Source organism: Lactuca virosa, chromosome 2 (genome assembly GCF_052849685.1).
Source record: "Lactuca virosa cultivar CGN04683 chromosome 2, Lactuca_virosa_CGN04683_v6, whole genome shotgun sequence".
Classification (NCBI taxonomy): Eukaryota; Viridiplantae; Streptophyta; class Magnoliopsida; order Asterales; family Asteraceae; genus Lactuca; species Lactuca virosa.
Window position 1 is genome coordinate 241,156,631 of NC_136427.1, and position 18,825 is coordinate 241,175,455.

The 18,825-nt window shown below is 34.8% G+C and overlaps 1 protein-coding gene across 1 annotated transcript; it reads left to right on the forward strand.

The window, feature by feature from the left end:
- The first annotated feature begins 16,674 nt into the window (after window positions 1–16,674).
- LOC145156896 (uncharacterized) lies at window positions 16,675–17,231 on the forward strand. The gene has a single exon (XM_079076116.1). It carries the CDS (start codon window positions 16,892–16,894, stop codon window positions 17,099–17,101), a length of 210 nt encoding a protein of 69 aa, XP_078932242.1. The 5' UTR covers window positions 16,675–16,891; the 3' UTR covers window positions 17,102–17,231.
- The last annotated feature ends 1,594 nt before the right edge of the window (window positions 17,232–18,825 follow it).

Below are 18,825 nucleotides of genomic sequence, written 5' to 3' on the forward strand. Positions count from 1 at the left end.
AGTCTGTTTGTTTCTATTGCCGAGAGAAGGGGCATTGGATGCGAAGCTGCCATATTTACCTGAAAAATCATAAGGATAGTAAAGTCAAACTGTATGACTCCACTTCAGGTAAATCAACTATCTAACTCTATTAAGTTCCTATTTATAGATTCTTAATACATGATGTGATAAGATTGCATTTTGATGTTTTGTAGGATCGGAAAAAAAAAGGAAGCTTAAAGGAAGAGTGAGCCGAGTCTGATCGCGAAAAAATGGATTTCGATCGCATGGTTCGATGATCAGATTTTTGAGCTGCTGCTTAGGAGTTATGATAGATTTCTTAGGAATTTTTAGTGACATAGTTTTCATTTGTACTTGCGTTGTAAGGACAAGTTTTCCTCATTTTTATAAATAAAGAAAAATTTTGATTTTGTTTTATTTATATTTCTTTGCAATGGCATTTGTGAAATTTGGTGTTTATATATTTTTAGCAATATTGAAAATGGATTTGATTCTTATTAATATCGTTTGTGGTAGTGTCAGAAATTTACCAAATAAGGAAAGATTCTCATCACCTAAGTTTCAATTGGACAGAAACTTGGAATCATACGACTTGTATTGTGTGATGAATGAGAATTTTCATCTTTGGGAAATTAAGACTAATTCCTTGTTCACATGTAGATGTGATTCAAGTGAAGGACTGAAGGATCTGGTACACACTGATGTACACTGGTCAAGTCCGCCACAAAGAACGATAAGACTATTCGTCATAATTTACTAAAAGTTTAGTAAATATGGTTATGCTTACAAGATTAAGTGTGATTCTGAATCATTGAAAAAGTTTCAATGTATAGAAGAATGAATAAGAAGAATCAATTAGGCAGAAAGATAAAAGTTTCTCCAATCTGAAAGGAAATGAGAGTACTTGAGTATCGTGTTTTATGATCATCTTATTGATTATGAAACCATGTCACAATTGATCCTCTAAGGACACCTTAGTACATTTGTATGGCTAAGAAGAGGAATCGGAATTGTTGAAATGGTTGAATAAAAAAGGGTGAGTCATACTTCGTTTCAAAATCGAGTCTTAGAGTCATACTCCAAGATTGTGCCTTGAGGGACATATCTAAAGTAGGTTTATAACACCTCATGAAATGTGGAGTAGAAATGTTTCTTACTCTTGCACGTTTGAAATTGGTAGTTGTGATGTCTTGGATAAGACAAAGACCAACTAAGACCAATTATATGAATTGTTTTTCTTGATAAGAATCTGTACTAACACTTGAATATTTGATTGTCGAGGAATGTTTCTTGACAGAGAATCTTATATGTCAAGAGGTCAGTGGGAGTCTTAAAGGTATTGGAAAGTTTCAAGAACTAATCAAGAATAAACCTATTATTCATCACTAGCACACGACTAGAGGTTTGTAACCTATCGTGTTGACACATTCTTGTTTTTGTTCCCATTCCTGTTAACTATGCATGTGAGTTCTATGAGTTCTCATTTGATTGCACAAGGAAAAGCACCTTAATCAATGAAAGTAGATTGACCAGTATAGGTGAGCTGCTTAACAACCTGGAAGCAATGGTAGGCCCTGTACTACTAAGTGGCAAGAAATTAACATTGAACAAGTTCAGTCCATATGAGTTTGGATTTGTCACAAACCATGTCTTGTGATTATGGTTATGATAAATTCACATGGATAGGAATACATACATCATAAAATCTAAGTGGCAAAGGTTTCTCTCCGCTTCATAAAAGGATTGTGAGGAAACGCTTTCACTAAGTAGATTTAAAGAGATAGTAGTTGTGTTAATTGCATTCTCAAATTCGATTATGATTACGGCATCCCTCTTCATAGTTTGAATTTTGAGAAATGGAAAATAGTCTGAAGATTCGGGACTCACTGGTGTAAGTTCTGAAATAGTTTAGACACATATATGAGTTATCTAAGGAAAGGTGTATGAGTTTGAGAAGCCTAGATAAAGTCTTATCGAAGCATCTTGTATCGGAAATCTGAACTTTGGTAAAAAGTCAATAAGTATTGATTTCTGGAAGTCCAACTAATTTGTGGGTACATGTCAAAGCTAGTGGGAGCATAAGTGTTATGCTAGTAAGAATGTAATTATTATGCTAGTGGGAGCATAATAATTATGATAAGTATTACGAGTTAGCAATGCTATTTATAAGAAACAAAGTTTCGATTTGCAAAGTTGCAGAGGTTGAAAGGTTGTTTCCCTATTGTAAGGGAGAGGATACTTATACCTTATTTCGAATCTAAAGGTTTAGATTGAATTATTAATCAGACTTAGTCATAAGCATATATGAATAACAGGTTGAAATGTTTCAACATTGGAAATTCTATATATGGAAATATTATAGCAAGAGACTGGTAAAGTATCACGTCTCTATGTAAGACATTATGAATCGTATCCCATACACTTCGGATATAGGATCGATTGCATATGTTGTAATATTCGGCCGTTCTATCTTTCCAAATGCCTAGGACATTAAGAGGTAAAAAGGGACTAGAACCAGATATGACTAAAGTGATTAAACAACTGTCAAGGACGATCTAAGGTTCGCTAAGGATTGGTCGCTTGTGGGCAGTTGGAAGTATAGTAATGGATGGACCATATTGACATAATCATGAATAGATGGGATTCTATTAAGAATGAATTGTCATATGGCAAATATGGAAATGTTTCCATAATGGGAGTTGGATATTAAGAATCTATGTGTAGAAACTTTTATGCAAGAAGGATGTTCAAAGGAATGTACTTTGAATATGAGACTTTGTATCTATGGAATTGCCTTGTAACAATCTCCAATGGAATGTTATGTAATTGGTAAAGTCTCTGTGACTTTGGTGTCTAGACATTACAAAATGATCATTGCATGATATCTTAGAATCTAACACATTCTAATAGTGGAAGAATTTGGTATTCTTACACTTATGATAAGGATTTGGAATTGTGAAATGTGCATCATTGGAAATGTGTTCAATTGATCTATTTCACAAAGTAAGGACCATAGGTAAACATAGTGTGCATGCTTGGAGCATGGGATAACTATTGTTTTAATTCAAGTATTAAGTTGATTAGTCGAAACATTATACAATGAATAATGTGTAATCAATATGGTGATTAAATAATAAGTGTTTTATTTATATTCAAAAGTGTTGAGACCATATTGGATTTGATTATTCTTGTGTTTCACTTTGCATGATTTGACTTCCTGAATAATAACATTATTCAAACATCCACATTCAATCATACTTTAGAAGTAAGTAATGAGGTAAGACTGTCATGAATCCGACTGTAGATTGTCTAAGTGTTTAGACATAGCACAAGTTTGATGCAGTATTCATGAGTACTCTTGAAATAAGATTTGAGTATTGGATTAAACCCACGCTCACATGAATCACTTCATGGATTTTATCACGAGTGATTGTGAGACGATAATATCTTATATTCTTGAAATGGAGACATATGAGTTGTTGTTTACGATTTGGTTGCGCATTGATAATACGTAAACACATCAGCAACTTGATGTTATAAAACATATTGTTGTGTGCGATTTGATGAGTAAATAGTACAAGCATATGAGTCGAATTTTATCCGTTCCTTTTACCCTAAGAGGGATAAAAGCGATATATGTGGGCCCCTCGATGATTTAGTGATGAAACCCTAAGCGCTTGGCCAAGCCTGGACTGATTTGATTTGTTCAATTAGTCAGTCGTCATAAATCGAAAATCGGGAAACAAACCTTGGATAGAGAGTATGATTATAATCCATGTGTCGTGTCCATACGATATCTTGTAGAACGGAGAAATATTTGATCCTTTATCTAAGGACGCGTCACTGACTAAATCAAAGTTCGACAACGACTTTTGAGAGCTACGATTGCTAATCAGATTCTGAAGTCATACTTGCAATTATAGTTATTAGACTTATCCAAGTGGGAGACTGTTGTATTAGGTGTCTAAGTCCATAACTATAATTGGTATGTACTTGATTTGATAGTATCATGGTCCTTTTGGGTTGCCTTCACACTAGCAACTAGACAGGATGACTATTGGAGAGAGAGGCTGATTTTATTATTAAGAATAATAAGTTGGTGCATAAATATGATTTATTAATATATTATAATAATAACATATTAATTAGAAATCATATTATTAATAAATTTTTAATAAAAAACTAATTGTGGGATTAAAGGAACGGACTGAAAGTGCAGGGGCTGTTTTGTAAATATTTGATAGTTGAGGTTTTGGGCCATTGGATCATCCTTGTTAGGGAGGGCCGAAAATCCCTAGAAGGATCTAGAGATTTTCGTCCAAGCCCTAAGGAAGGGGTCCATGGACTTGCTTAGGCCCTAAGCTAAGGAATTAGGGCTTGCACCTTAAAACCCTAGCTAGCCTCAAGGATAAATAGAGCCCTTGGCTCTTGAATTTGGCCAACCCCTTGGGAAAACCCTAAAAGAGCCGATTTTAGAGCTAGTCACTCTCTCTATCTCCTCTCTCTCATAATCATCCTCTTGCCCTAGTGTGTTTGTGAGCCATTAGAGGTACTACACTTGTGGTACTTGTCCTCAAGAGCAAAGGATCTTCAAGAATTGGTTGTTATTACTATATAGCAACAAAGGTATGTGATATAATCTTTGTTGATTTCAATTATTAGATGCATATTAGGGTTTTCTATTTTTGTTCAATAGTTCCACAATCATTAAGATGATCACAAAACATGATACTAAAGTACTCTCCTTTCCTTTCAGATTGGAGAAACTTTTATCCTTCTGCCTAAAAGATTATTCATATACGTTCTGCTACTCTTTGAAGCTTTTTCAAAGTATCAGAATCATGCTTAATCTTATAAAAACAACCATACTTACTGAAACATCATTAAATTATGACGAATTGACTTATCTTCCTTTGTGGTGGATCTGAATAGTCCATATCAACATGAACTAGAACCATTAGTCCTTCACTTGACTCACATAAACATGTGATCAATGAATTAGTCATAATCTTCCAACAATCAAGATTCTCATGAATCACACAATTCAAATTGCATGACTCCAAGTTTCTATCCAATTGAAACTTGGGTGATGAGAATTCTTTATCACTTAGTCAATTATGACATTCACCACAAGTGAAATAATAAGAATCAAATCCACAGTTAATATTGCTAATAATAGAAATGTAACCAACACTTTCATAGATGCCATTACAAGTAAATATAAAGTAAACCAACTATCTAAACCAAAATTTCACTTTTATTGATAATAAACGAAAAAATTGGAATTTTTCCTTACAATGCATAAATGAAAACAATGTTTCTAGACATTTCCTAAACAATCTATTAAATTATCATAAATCCTAAGTTGTAGCTTCCAAAATCTGATCATCGAACCATGCAACTAAAATCCATATCTCACGATCAGATTCATCTCACTCTTTTTAAGCTTCCTTCTTTCTCTTAGATCCTGCAATACCATCAAAATGTGATCATCACATCATGTATTAAGAGTCTATGAATAGGAACTTATTAAATTAATGGAGTTAGATAATGGATGTACCTGAAGTAGAGTCACACGACTTGATTTTACCATCTCTAAGATCTTTCAGGTAGTTTAGGCAGCTTCGCAACCAATGTCCCTTCAATTGGAAATAGAAACATATGGACTTTTTAGGGTTAGCAGATGGAACTATCTCAGAACTAGCTTTTCTCTTTACCATACGATCAAACAGTTTGACCTTGGCCGATCCCTTTCCATTGGGAAGAGAAATCTTTTCTGGACCACCATTGTCACCATTGTCAATGTCCATGGAAACTTTGGAATTTGATCCTTCAAACACTTTTGCTTCATTTGTGCTCTTAAGCATTTCTGCTTCAGCAACAATCAACATATGTGTCAAATCAATTAGGGTCACGTCGAGGTCGCTCATATAAAAGTTCTCAATGAACCGACTATATGACTTAGGAAGCGAAAATAGAACCAAATCAATGGCCTGCTCCATCGGGAAACGACACCCAATCTATCCAATTTGTCAATGTACGATTTCATTTTCAGAACATGTGTACACACATAATTTTCATCCTCATGTTTACATGCCAATAGGGCTTGAGTAATTTCGTATCTTTTGACTCGAGGAAAACGTGACGTGGGGAGAGTCAATGGAGGAGGATGAAGAGTTAAAGAAGCATGACATCCAGTTCCACCATTTCCCGAAGAAGAGAAAACATTTTCACCTTGATCTGAACGTGGAAGATCATCTTCAGAAGGAAGAGGAAAACTATTTCCAAAAGAATTAGAAAGACCATTGTTGTCTTGACTTGACATCTATAAAGGGAGAAAAGAGAATTCAAGTTAGTTGATTTTAATCCTTAATTATTAACCCATAAAATTAAAGTAAGGCTAAGATCCATATTTTCGATTCGAACTTTGAAGAATGATGTCGTAATCAAATTCAAATCTATTTTAGGTAGGTAAGGCTTTTACCAGTTCCAGTCTTATGAAACTCCTAGATCACTTGAGATTCATTGAATCTAATCAATGACATGTTTAATCTCGATTATGCTCTCACTTTTGTGACTGGGATGCCGATGATCACAAACGAGATGTGAATAACCATGCAAATTAACTTGGTACTCTCGATGTCATTTATCATCTCGTTTTAATATGTTGGTTAGCCACACACACTCCATTAATCAACGATAATTTTTCGAGAAACCTATTACCACTCTTTATTAGTCCCCCATTAGTGTGTCGGTTAACCACACACGCTCCACTAACGACTTGTAAAATGCAATATGCAATTTCATGGATTAACATATAAATTCACATTTCCTAAAGTAACTAAGAGTGGGATTTTAAAATAGTTTAGTTACGTTTAATCGCATTATACTTATTAATGAGAATTAATTGTCCTATCAAACCCGTTCGGATAACAACCATCCACCATACAAGAGAGCGGTGGGTAAGAATAGATACCCAATGGCGGTCATTTTATAGGACGCTTCCTTAAACTCCCATTATAGCATGACTTCGTGAATGAGACGTACTAGCGGTTCGACTGACTTTTCTTATACATATAATATATATTAAACTTTTAACTATATGCGTAGTATAAGGTGTATTTTAAAACATTTTAAAATTCCAAAGGTTTAGTCTTTTAATAAATTAAACTTTTAATTTAATTAAATCTAAACCATTTTATGGAATTATTGATTATCTTTTAACTAATCACTTAATTAAATTAAGAATAAGATTCATAAGGATGTATTTTAAACTTTTCAAAATACTAGGTTTTATATTTTAAATATCGAAAATTAAGAAATTAATTTTATTTTAAAAGTAAACCAATCATGAATTCAAGATAAGGATATCCAATTACTTAGATAATTATTCAGTTTTACTTATTTAAAACATTATTTAAGGTAATTATCATAATAAATTCATGAGATAAGCAAAAAATCCGATTTTTATGGATCTGGCAGTCCACCACATCGTGATAAGCAATTACCACGTCGTGGTCGGACGAATTCGCAGGTCACCATGCCGTGGTGGCGGAACATAATGATGAGTCTGTTTTGCTTCTCCTAGTTCAAGTTCAACAATTGCAACAATTCAATAGAAAACAAACCCTGCACTCTGATACCACTGATGGGAATTATGCAAAACATATAAAATCTTATGTGTTCATGCAACCCTAGTTCTTGATCTATATTTTCTCTAATTGAACATACAAATTTGAACAACAAATAAGAAACCCTAGGATACCTAGCATATTTTCGAAATTATACTAATTAGGGTTAGGAGAAACATAACTTGATTGTTATCAAAGAAACCTTCTTTTTGATCTCTTGGAAGCAAGCACCACAAGTGTCGCGCCTACAATGGTTCACACCCAAACCCTAGCAACCAAGGAGCTTGAAGAGAGAGAGAGAGAGAGAGAGTGTGTGAGAGAGAGAGAGAGAAAGAGAGAGAGAGAGAGAGAGAGAGAGAGAGTGTGTGTGTGTGTAAAATCCAGAATTCCTCTTAGGAATGAAGGCTTGGATGAAATTCAACCCCAAGGAGGGTTTATATAGGTGATATGAAAGTATTGGATAAGGCAGGTATCTCCAAGATAACCCTAATCCCTTTACTTCATCCCTAAGGTATCCAATGCACCCTTAGAGCCCGAGGAAACCCTAAAATGGATTCTAGAATTCGTCCCCCTATGGGAGATTCTAGAATTCCTCAATGCTCAACTATTGAACATTGTCACCTTTAGTCCTCCTACTTTTAATTAATCAAATTAATCCCAAAATTAATTCCAATTAATTTATGATTAATTATTAATTAAATAATACTATTTCCAACTAATATATTATTCTCATAATATATTAACAAATTATTTATTTTGATTTCCAATTAATTTATTAACCAAGTAATAAATTAATAAATCATTCTCTCTCTCTAAAAGATATCCTATTCAATTGCTAGGTTTGAGCGCAACCCAAAAGGACTGTGCTACCATCAATTCAAGTTTATACCAATTATAGTTATGGGCTTAGACAACCAATCCAACATGAATGCCTCAATCTATTGAATGACAGTACAAAGCAACACAGTCTCAACCCCACCATACCATGTCGACATATACATAACAAATAATATAAATCCAGTAACAGATAATCATATAACTGGTCAGCAGACAAACAGACAGATCTACAAATCACTACAGCATAACAACATCCTATATACCAGGATACACAATCTTGTGGGCCGACATTAGTGCCTTCAACCCATGAGTGTAGTGAGGAAAACTCACATCACAGTCTGAAATGATAGTTGAACAAATCACCGCTCCGGATACTGACTAACTCAGTTTACTACTCAGATTACCCATAATACCCATGAGTCAAACTTGGTCAAAGTCAAAATCAAATCCACACTCGAAAGTCCCACGGCCACTCGTCACGTCGTGAATCTTTAACGGTGGTTGTGGACAGAAGTGCTCACCCGTACTGAGTGTTACAAGCTTCTCCAATGGTGGCTCTGACACCCAAGTGCACATATGTTCCTCGAATATTAGGGATTTCCTCACTTCCTTTAAATATGGAATAAAACCCCCCAAAATTAGGGTTTTCCTCTCAGGTCGGCCTTACGTTGTTAGCCATATGTTCTCACGTCGTGAGCCCAAAGGTGATGCACATTTCTGTTATTCCCCTCACGACGTGAAAAGCATCCTTCACGTCGTGAGCCGGGTTAAAAATCCCAATTTTAAAATTGATAAAATGCTCACCCGAATCGAGTGTTACAAGCTTATCTACGGTTAGCATAGATCGTTCCTGATAGAAAGGGGGGGAGTGGATCACTTTGCCTGATCAGTGTGTCGACACCCTTGTATGACTTGGTGAGACCCGAAACCAATTGAATCACAAGTCGACTTTCCGACACTGATGCGCCCACATTCTTTAGTTGACCAACAAGCTACTTCAAACGTTGGCAATAAGCCAAAACATTGGGAAAATTCTCCATTTTTGTGTTGGAGAACTCGACTTTAAGAGTTACCACACAAGAATTCTTGTTATCTTGGAATATGTCTCGTAGCCTATTCCAAGCTTCCATGGCAGTAGCATCTGGTTAATTATGGTATGCAATAGGTTATTAGAGATTGTAGCATAAATCCATGACAGATGCACTGCATCAAGAGTCGACCATAATTCCTTTTCTTCTGTAGTAGTCGGGATCTTCGTGTTTTTAGGAGGAATAATATGATGAAGGACCTTATGAGTACGTGCAGTAATTTTGAAGAGCTCTGCCCATGTAAAATATTTTCCTCAAAACTTTTGGAAGAAGATGAATGGAGATTACTCTAGTATCTTTGATACCATAATAAAATATTTTCCTCAAAATTTTCATTCATATTCACGTCAATATATATACACAATACAGAGGCATATATTTTGCCTAATACAATGGGGTCAAACCTTATTTTAAGGAACCAACTATTGACTATGTTATTTTACATAATAACATATACAACATATATTTTACAGTTTAAAAGAAAGATTTTATACAACGTATATTTAACAGTTTAAAAGAAAGACATGGATGCCTTTGTCATCATCGTTGAAAATGAACTTGAAATATTCGTTTTGACAATATCTCATCGAGTTTAGTTTAGTCTTGTATCGTGTAATGTCACAACTAGCATTTTTGGCTAGGAAATTTCGTCCTCATGTGAACATCAACCATTGTAAGACTTGTGCTAAAACATTAAGGTTTACATTATGATTCCTTATGAGCCATGTATTGTAATAATGCAAAACATATATGTATCTCAAATCTTTCCCAAATCTCTCCATGTATCTCAAATCTCTCCCAAATCTCTCCATGTATCTCAAATCTCTCCCAAATCTCTCTATGTACCTCAAATCTCTCCCTAATTCCCCAATGTAGTTTCCTTAGTCAAAACCAACTCAAAATGAAAGGAGAAAACATTAAGGAGCAAGTCCAGTTCGGAACCTCCTAACCACACCGGACAGCTTCACACTTCGGACCCTCCCACTTCGGAACCTTCAGATTTGGCTCCGGAATCCCTTCACCCGGACGACCTGTTGATCCAGAATTGCTGACTTTGGAAGGTCTCACATCACTCTGGAAGGACCAGCCACCGAGCCATCTCGTACCGGAAGCTCTGACAGCCTCAGAAGGAAATGACTTCGGACGAGCTGACTTCGCAACCCCAAGTTCGGAAACTGCTGAATCCACTCCGGAATCTGAGGAGACTTTGGAACTTCTGGTTTGACTCCAGAATTTCTGAATCCACTCCGGAACCTATTGAATCCACTCCGGAAATTGGGAACTGGCTTCGGAACTCACCAAGTGACTCCGAAATTCACTATTTGACTCCGGAATTCACCATTTGGCTCCGGATTACGAACCACTTTGGACCGTTTCATCATTTCAAGGTATTTTGACGTCGGGAATCCCACCAAACTCGTATTTTTCACAACTTAGACCCCTTAAACCCCCATTTTAAGCCAAATTTTGATCATTTAAAATAATATTTAAAGATTTTAAAAAATATATTATTTTAAACCATGAGATGTGAATAAGACAAATGCCTTTGACTTTATGATGCAACATTTCAACCATTTCCAAGGTGGTCACGGATAAACATGTAATATCATCCAGGTAACCAAGCACATCTTATCACTCCCTTATCCTCTTTGAGCATAGACCCATTCTTCATTTCCACCAGAAACTCATATTCACATTCTGTAAACCCCAAAGTGTGCTCTCTAAGTGTAATCAAGCTTCAATCTGATTTCTTCAAAGTATCCCCTAGATTGTTGTAAGTATCTCTTATTTGGCTAGTGATTCTTCACATTATTCTGTTAGTATCATCATATTTACACATAAAAGTATGTGTTAATATTCTTAGGACATCCTCAAGTTCAAAGAGTTTATCAAACTCTTCAAGGGTTAGAACTTGGAAACTCCTCATCATCTAGCCAAATCACCCACCAAATCAAACCAAGGTGAGTTTCATACCCCTACCTTTTTCGAAGTCTTTATTGTTTTTGGGGGAGAATACAAGTCAAATCTTGTCTAAATTCTTGGATAGTGTTGGATTTTGGTATAATACAACATCCTATGGTGCACATACAACCCTAAATACCTTGGATCTATGTTTTCACTAATTATACATGCAAATGGTTTCCAAGGCATTAAACCTATAACTAGCATGCATTTGACATAAACCATATAATATACTAGTTAGGGAAACATACCTTTTATGTGGCTTGAAGTCTTGATGTATTTCGCCTTAAGAGCTTAGCACCAATAGTATGAAATGCCTCAAATGGAATCACAACACACCTAGGACAAAGGTGGCTCTTGAGAGAGAATTCCATGCACCAAAACACCTCCATATTTCTCTAAGAAAAGAAGTAGTGATTTTGGCTATGGAGTAACCTATTTATATGTAGGATTCCAAGGGTCATGGGTATAACCCATAATCCATACCCATGGGTTTTATGATCAATGGTTCATGTGGCCCAACTCTTTATGTATCCATACATAAACTTGGTCCAACATGGATCATAAGCCTAACACATATAAATATAACTAATTATCATAATTAGTCCCCATCGATTTAATTAGTCTCTTTTGATCACTAAATTAATTCCAAATTAATTCTTGATCGATACTAATTAAAACATATGATTTCATATTAATATATTATAACATATAATATATTAATAAACCATAAATAACCTTCTCTCAAAAGTCCATCCTAACAAATTGTCCTGATGATATGCAACCCAAATGTACCATGCTACTCTCGGGTCAAGTACATACCAATAATAGTTATGGGCTTAGACATCTAATCCAACAGATAGATGAATGTATTCGTATGTTTAGGTGTGTGTGTGTGTGTTGAAACGTTATTTCAAGATAATTTTTCATAAACTTGGAATTTTACAAATCTCATGATGTTGGGGCAATATTTTAGTCACATCATAAGGAATATGCTGTTTGCAAAAGAACTTCACAAAATTTTGGGTATGTCCAACAAACCCCACTACATAAGACTATATTCCTAGAAATAAAAGTTGCTAATAAACAGATCTTGTTATGTCGCTACCCTTTCTAGAATCTCGAAACTTGGAACATTATGTTACGTTAATGATTCTTTTTTTTGCAAAGTATTAGCGATTATTTATAAATATTTGATATAAATAATTTCATCAAGAAAATGTACAAAATAGAGCTGTTATGACATAAATAATTACATGTCATAAAACTGCAGTCATAACTTCACACAAGTCATAGTTTTACACAAGTCATAACTTGACACCTTCCGACAAATTTGGGACTTGGTTAGTAATTTATAAAAAGAAGGACCATTTTTACCAACTTCGATAATATTGGGTCATTTTGATAAATATTCAAAGTGGATTATTTTCAATAAACAAAACGAAAACGAAACACCCAGTCAACAAGCTCATTTAATGTTACGAAACAAAAACGAGACACCTAGTCGACGAGAACAACTATTGTTATTTATTATATAAATGACGAAATTCAACTATTAGCACAAATATCTATTAGTATTATAGTCAGACGAATCTTCACCGTACCTATATATATATATATATATATATATATATATATATATATATATATATATATATATATATATATATATATATAGTGTACGTTTAAAGTACTGTAAAGAGTTGTAACCAGAGTCTCCTGGAGGGAGAGCGTGAATTTGTGTATAGATCTATACGGGGTTGACACCCCGCACCTTCGCTGTTCGCTACAGCTAGACCGGCCAGTCTAGGGTGACAAATGTCTTTAATCGATTTGGGCGACTGAAGAACGCCAAGACAGGCCTTCGTCATATTAGTATGGTTATAACGTCTCACTAGAATATAGTAATAATGTTATTTAGAAATTTATGTAAGGAAAACCTTATAAATAAATTGGCACATTGTGTTGATCGCCCCTATGCATGGTAGTGATTGTCCACATTCGTTGTGTTGATCGTCCACTTACATTGCGCGGAATGTCCACAATCGCCTGTTGATTTCTCATACCTCCCTGGTCCTAGGGTTTTAAGACCACTATTTTGTATATCAGAATATATAGGATTTTCTGGAGTAAATGATTTTATACGATGTCGAAAACAATAAACTAAAACGCACACCCAATTATACCCGATGAGAAAACGAGATTTACAACTATATTCCTTTTGGGAAAACATGAGATTTTCTGGAAACTATTTGTTTTACTACTCAAAAGAACTATTCTCCATTACAACACGCCTTTATAAATTTTATTACTTTCCAAAAATCACTCCTTATAAGGATGAATAAAAAGTAATGACATGCATGCATATATCTATGATTTCAGAACGAGACTCCAAACGATTTTCTAGAAAATATCGGATTTTCTGAAAGTACAACGAGAACAATTCTAAACAAGTGTAAAACTATTTTTATACAAAAATGCTTATGAACTCACCAACTTTTTAGTTGACGGTTTTCAAAACGACTTGTATTATCAGGGATCTAGTAAGCAGGTAATCACCACGATCGAAGACCGGCGTTGCTGCATTATGTTATTTCTACTTGTGTTGTTTCATGTTTAACTTTTGAACAGAACAAGTATTGTAAACAATGTAAGCTTAATATCAATGTATGATGTTTGGATTTGTTATGCTTCATTTATATTCAATTGTTATAATACTGCACAATGAAGTCATCCGCCTCCGGACGTTTCCGCCGACTGGTCCGAGGGTGTGACATGTAACAAAGAGAATAAATCAAGTTAAAACCGAATGCTCAAAATCTTGAACAAAACATGTAAAAAAGATGGAATGAGTGGCCCAATCAAAACCAAACGTTACATGTGTCACGAGGTTACATAATTTTGTTATATATATATACTTATGTTATACAAGTTACAATAATCTACTACCATTTTTGTTGACAATTTGGGTGATTAAATTGGTTTCATTCAAGTTACTTGCCGAATCAATGTGTCATCGACTGACCAAAATAGTATGCAACATTAGGTTTGTGACATGTTTGGCAACAAAAAAGTTGGAAACTAAATTAAGAGAAACAAGATACTTGATTGCTTTTACCATTCAATTAACCGTTTGCCTTGAATCGATATGTATTGAACTATATAACTAGTTTAAAAAGATAATGATAATATTCTGCTTCCATTTTTATTAACCGTTCATTACAAAAAATAAACTAACATCATTTATGGAAAAATCAAAATATAATTATTATTAATAAATAAATAAATATCGTATCTAAATTTTAAATTCTCCCACGATATATAAAGATATGGGATCTATCATAACTTATTAATTTAATTAGAAAAAACATCATAAATGGTCCCTGTGGTTACCCAAAATCTGAAGTTTAGTCCCCGTGGTTTAAAAACGTCATAGATGGTCCCTGTGTTTTCAAAACTTTTGATGTTTGGTCCTTTTTGCTAACTCCGTTAAGTTTGTCCGTTAACTGAAGGGTATTTTCGTCATTTCACCACCACAGGGACCATTTATGATGTTTTCTCGTATTTTTTAAAAAAAGAAAATTCTAAACATAATTAAATATATAAAAGGTCTCTCTCTCTCTCTCTCTCTCTCTCTCTCTCTCTCTCTCTCGGAAGCCTTAAGTGGAAAAACGCACCACCATAAATTAACACCTTACATCATCACCACTCTTCCATAAATTTCACTACTGAGCACCCACCAACTATCGAGCCTACAGATGGTATTCTCCACCCCATTAAACCTGCAGAAAGTTAAGTTCAGAAGGAAGCCATTATTGTTCGTTTGTTTTTCTGATACACACCAGAAAAGTGAGGGGTGGGAGTGAGAGCACACATGTGAAAGAGAAAGAGTTAAGGGTTGTTGGTCGTTTTTTCAACTACAGGGAACCATTGGATCGTCACCACCATTAACCCATCAAGACCCTTTACACCATTGTTAAATTTATGAACCCTAAATCACAAATCATCACCCTCCATATTTCATCTTCTAATATGAATTCAAGCTGCGGGTTTCATCAGGTGGATTCCTTGAAATAAAATATGAAATTGTGTGTCTTTGTGTGTTTTCATTTCTAAAATCAATTTGGGTGTGTTTTCCTTTACTGAAATCGACAAAATCAGGTATTAATGGTGTATTTACATCATATCTAAAAGATTTAGATGTCGATTTTGGACCAACAGACGATGATATCATCTCTACCTCCTCTTTTTCTTCCTCTTGACTACTGTGTTCTTTCGATTCAGATTCCGGTAGGCTATAGAAAGACAATTCATCACTGTTACCAATACTTCTTTCCTCATCTGTTTCGTTTTCTAAAGGCCGCTCACGACTTCTTCATCAAAAACTATGGAGTTTTGACATGAACTTGTTGGACTAGTCTGAAAAAACGAGAGTTGTTCGTCATCACCGGTTATATCTGCAATTACAGAAGTTTCTTCGATGGAGAGTTCGAGTTCTTGAAAGAGGAATAAAGATGCTTTAATTCAATCCTGGAGGTGTTAATTCAATGATTCAAGTCATCGATTTTAAAGATATGCCCAAAAGAGAGCTTTGTGTTGCTTCAAATCACATCCTCTGTGTGTGTATGTGCGATGTGTTATAATTTTTCGGAGAGTTATAAGAGATAGAAGAGGAAACACGAAGAAGATGAAATAAAAGTGTACAGGTGGGTATACAGTATATGTGTGTGTGTGGAGAGAGAGAGGGAGAGAGAGAGAGAGAGAAAGAGAGAGAGCCCTCCTATTTAAGATAATGGTGGTGATGAAGGGTATGTGGTGGTTTGTTTGGGGAGAGAGAGAGAGATAGAGAGAGAAAGAGAGAGAGAAACCTTTTATATATTTAATTATGTTTAATTTTTTTCGTTTTTTAAAAAATACGAGAAAACATCATAAATGGTACCTGTGGTGGTGAAATGACGAAAATACCCTTCAGTTAACGGACAAACTTAACTGAGTTAACAAAAAGGACCAAACATCAAAAGTTTTGAAAACATAGGGACCATCTATGAGGTTTTTAAACCACGGAGACTGAACTTCAGATTTTGGGTAACCACAAGGACCATTTATGATGTTTTTTCATTTAATTATAATAGTTATTCGGTATCTACTCACCAAATCCCATTCGTAGTGGGATTCATATGTTGAATCGGAATAACTTGAGTAAGCAATCTAACGTTCACTTTTCCCCTTCCGCGGTGCTACCTATCTTGTCTCTTCCTCCACTATTGATCCTTAAAATCCGACTGTATATACACTAATCGCACACCCTCACAGATTGTACAGATATACAGAAAAGTAAATAGATCGAGAGCACCTAAGCCTTAAATTACACAAATGTCGGATTGGGGACCGGTGTTCGTGGCGGTGGTGCTCTTCATATTGCTGACGCCGGGACTGCTGATTCAGATACCGGGGAACAACAAGATGGTGGAGTTTGGTAATTTCAAGACCAGCGGTGTTTCAATTCTGGTTCATTCCGTTATCTATTTTGCTCTCATCTGCATCTTCTTGTTAGCAGTCGGGATCCATATGTACCTCGGTTGATATAATTCCCAAATTAATTCTCGTGTAATACTCTCTTCTTTCATCACCAGATAGTTAATAGTTAAGTTTTCTGGATTCATCAGGATTGGATTGGATTGGATTGGATAATGTTATGATTCAATTACATGTCTCTGTGAACTTCGCTGATTTCCTGCTTTTATCGGTTTTCTCTTAAAATACGTTTATCATCATTTCTAGGGAATCAATTCCTCATCACATAATTATTTGTTTGTTTTCATTTCATATATATAAATACATCATCGATCCAATGTAGCATTCTATCTACTCTTTGTAATCCATCACGATCATATGATTTTCAGCTCAATCTGTTTCTGATAAGATCGATTGTTACTTTTGTCATACAAAACCATAATGAGAAGAGCTTGAATGCAAAAAGGTGTTATATGTATTTAACCTCAACCTCTACACATCTTTTATACATATTTGGGGACAAAATCACAACCGAAATTACCTTAATTTGAATAGCATATTGTAGAGGGGTGTTTGAAATTGATTGATTAGTTTTTTAATAAGTTGCTTCATTGCTTATTATAAGGGAATCCAATTACCATTTTGTCCATGTTTTAACCTTAGAAAAATGTGATGGAGTCTTCATCTTCAAGAAATCCAAACGTAGCTCTCACCTCTGCTTCCAAAATAAGAGTTTTGGCATTATAAACACAAATAGTGGGAATAAAGGCCTAACTTTCCTTTGGATCCTAACTCCAATATGATCCTCATGCTTCATTAGCCCATAGTGCTCCCGAGAGAATACATATGGTTAAAAGTATATGAGCAAAGCACCCCAAACATGCATTGTATATCTGACATACTAATTCATGTCAACTTATACGAAACTCGGAAAGAGTGTAGCTCAATGTTAATAATTTAAAAAATATTGATTTGACTCCAAACATCTAAAAAGTTAAATATAAGTGATCATAAAAAGTAAAGACATTTTTGAGTGGATTTTTAGTAGGAAGATAAGATACAGGTTGGAAAAGCAAAGCAAAAGATGAGCGTTTTACATGCAAAAACACAAATTCAGTGGTCCAATTAATAACAGCTACAACCAAAAGTCGTTGGTAGGAAGCTTTGGATTATTTTTATTTGAACTTATTTCAACAATAGTAGTGGAAGTGGCTGAGGGAAATCTTGTGTTGGTTAGTCAAGAATATAGAGATGTAAAGGTAGAGTTTGGTGGAGTCATTTTTAAACCTTGTACCTATGAAATTGGGCGGGTTTGATATTATACTAGAAATGGACTGGTTGAGCAAAAATCAAGCTGAGATTATTTGTGGTGAGAAAACTTGTAAAAGTCTAAATGTTAGAGGGATAGCCAATTTTAATTTACGAAGACAAGAGAGTTTTAATTCGCGAATTATAAGCATGGAAACAGCTAGAAAATGCTTAAATAAAGGGTGTAATTCTTATTTAGCTTATGTAATTAATACAACGAATGAGGAAAAATCGATAAAAGATATAGAGATTATACAATAATTCCATAAATGTTTGTGGAAGTTCTGTCGGGATTGCCACTAGAGCAACGATTAGAGTTCTAAATTTATCTCTTACCCAAAATAGTGTAATTTGCAAAATTACCCGGAACAAATTAAACACTTAACAGAAGAGCATGAATCGTATGATAGACGTGACACGACAACCCTTGGTCGAGTCGCGAAGTGAAGGAATGATCGTGACTATTTTGGACTGTAGTGGTCGCA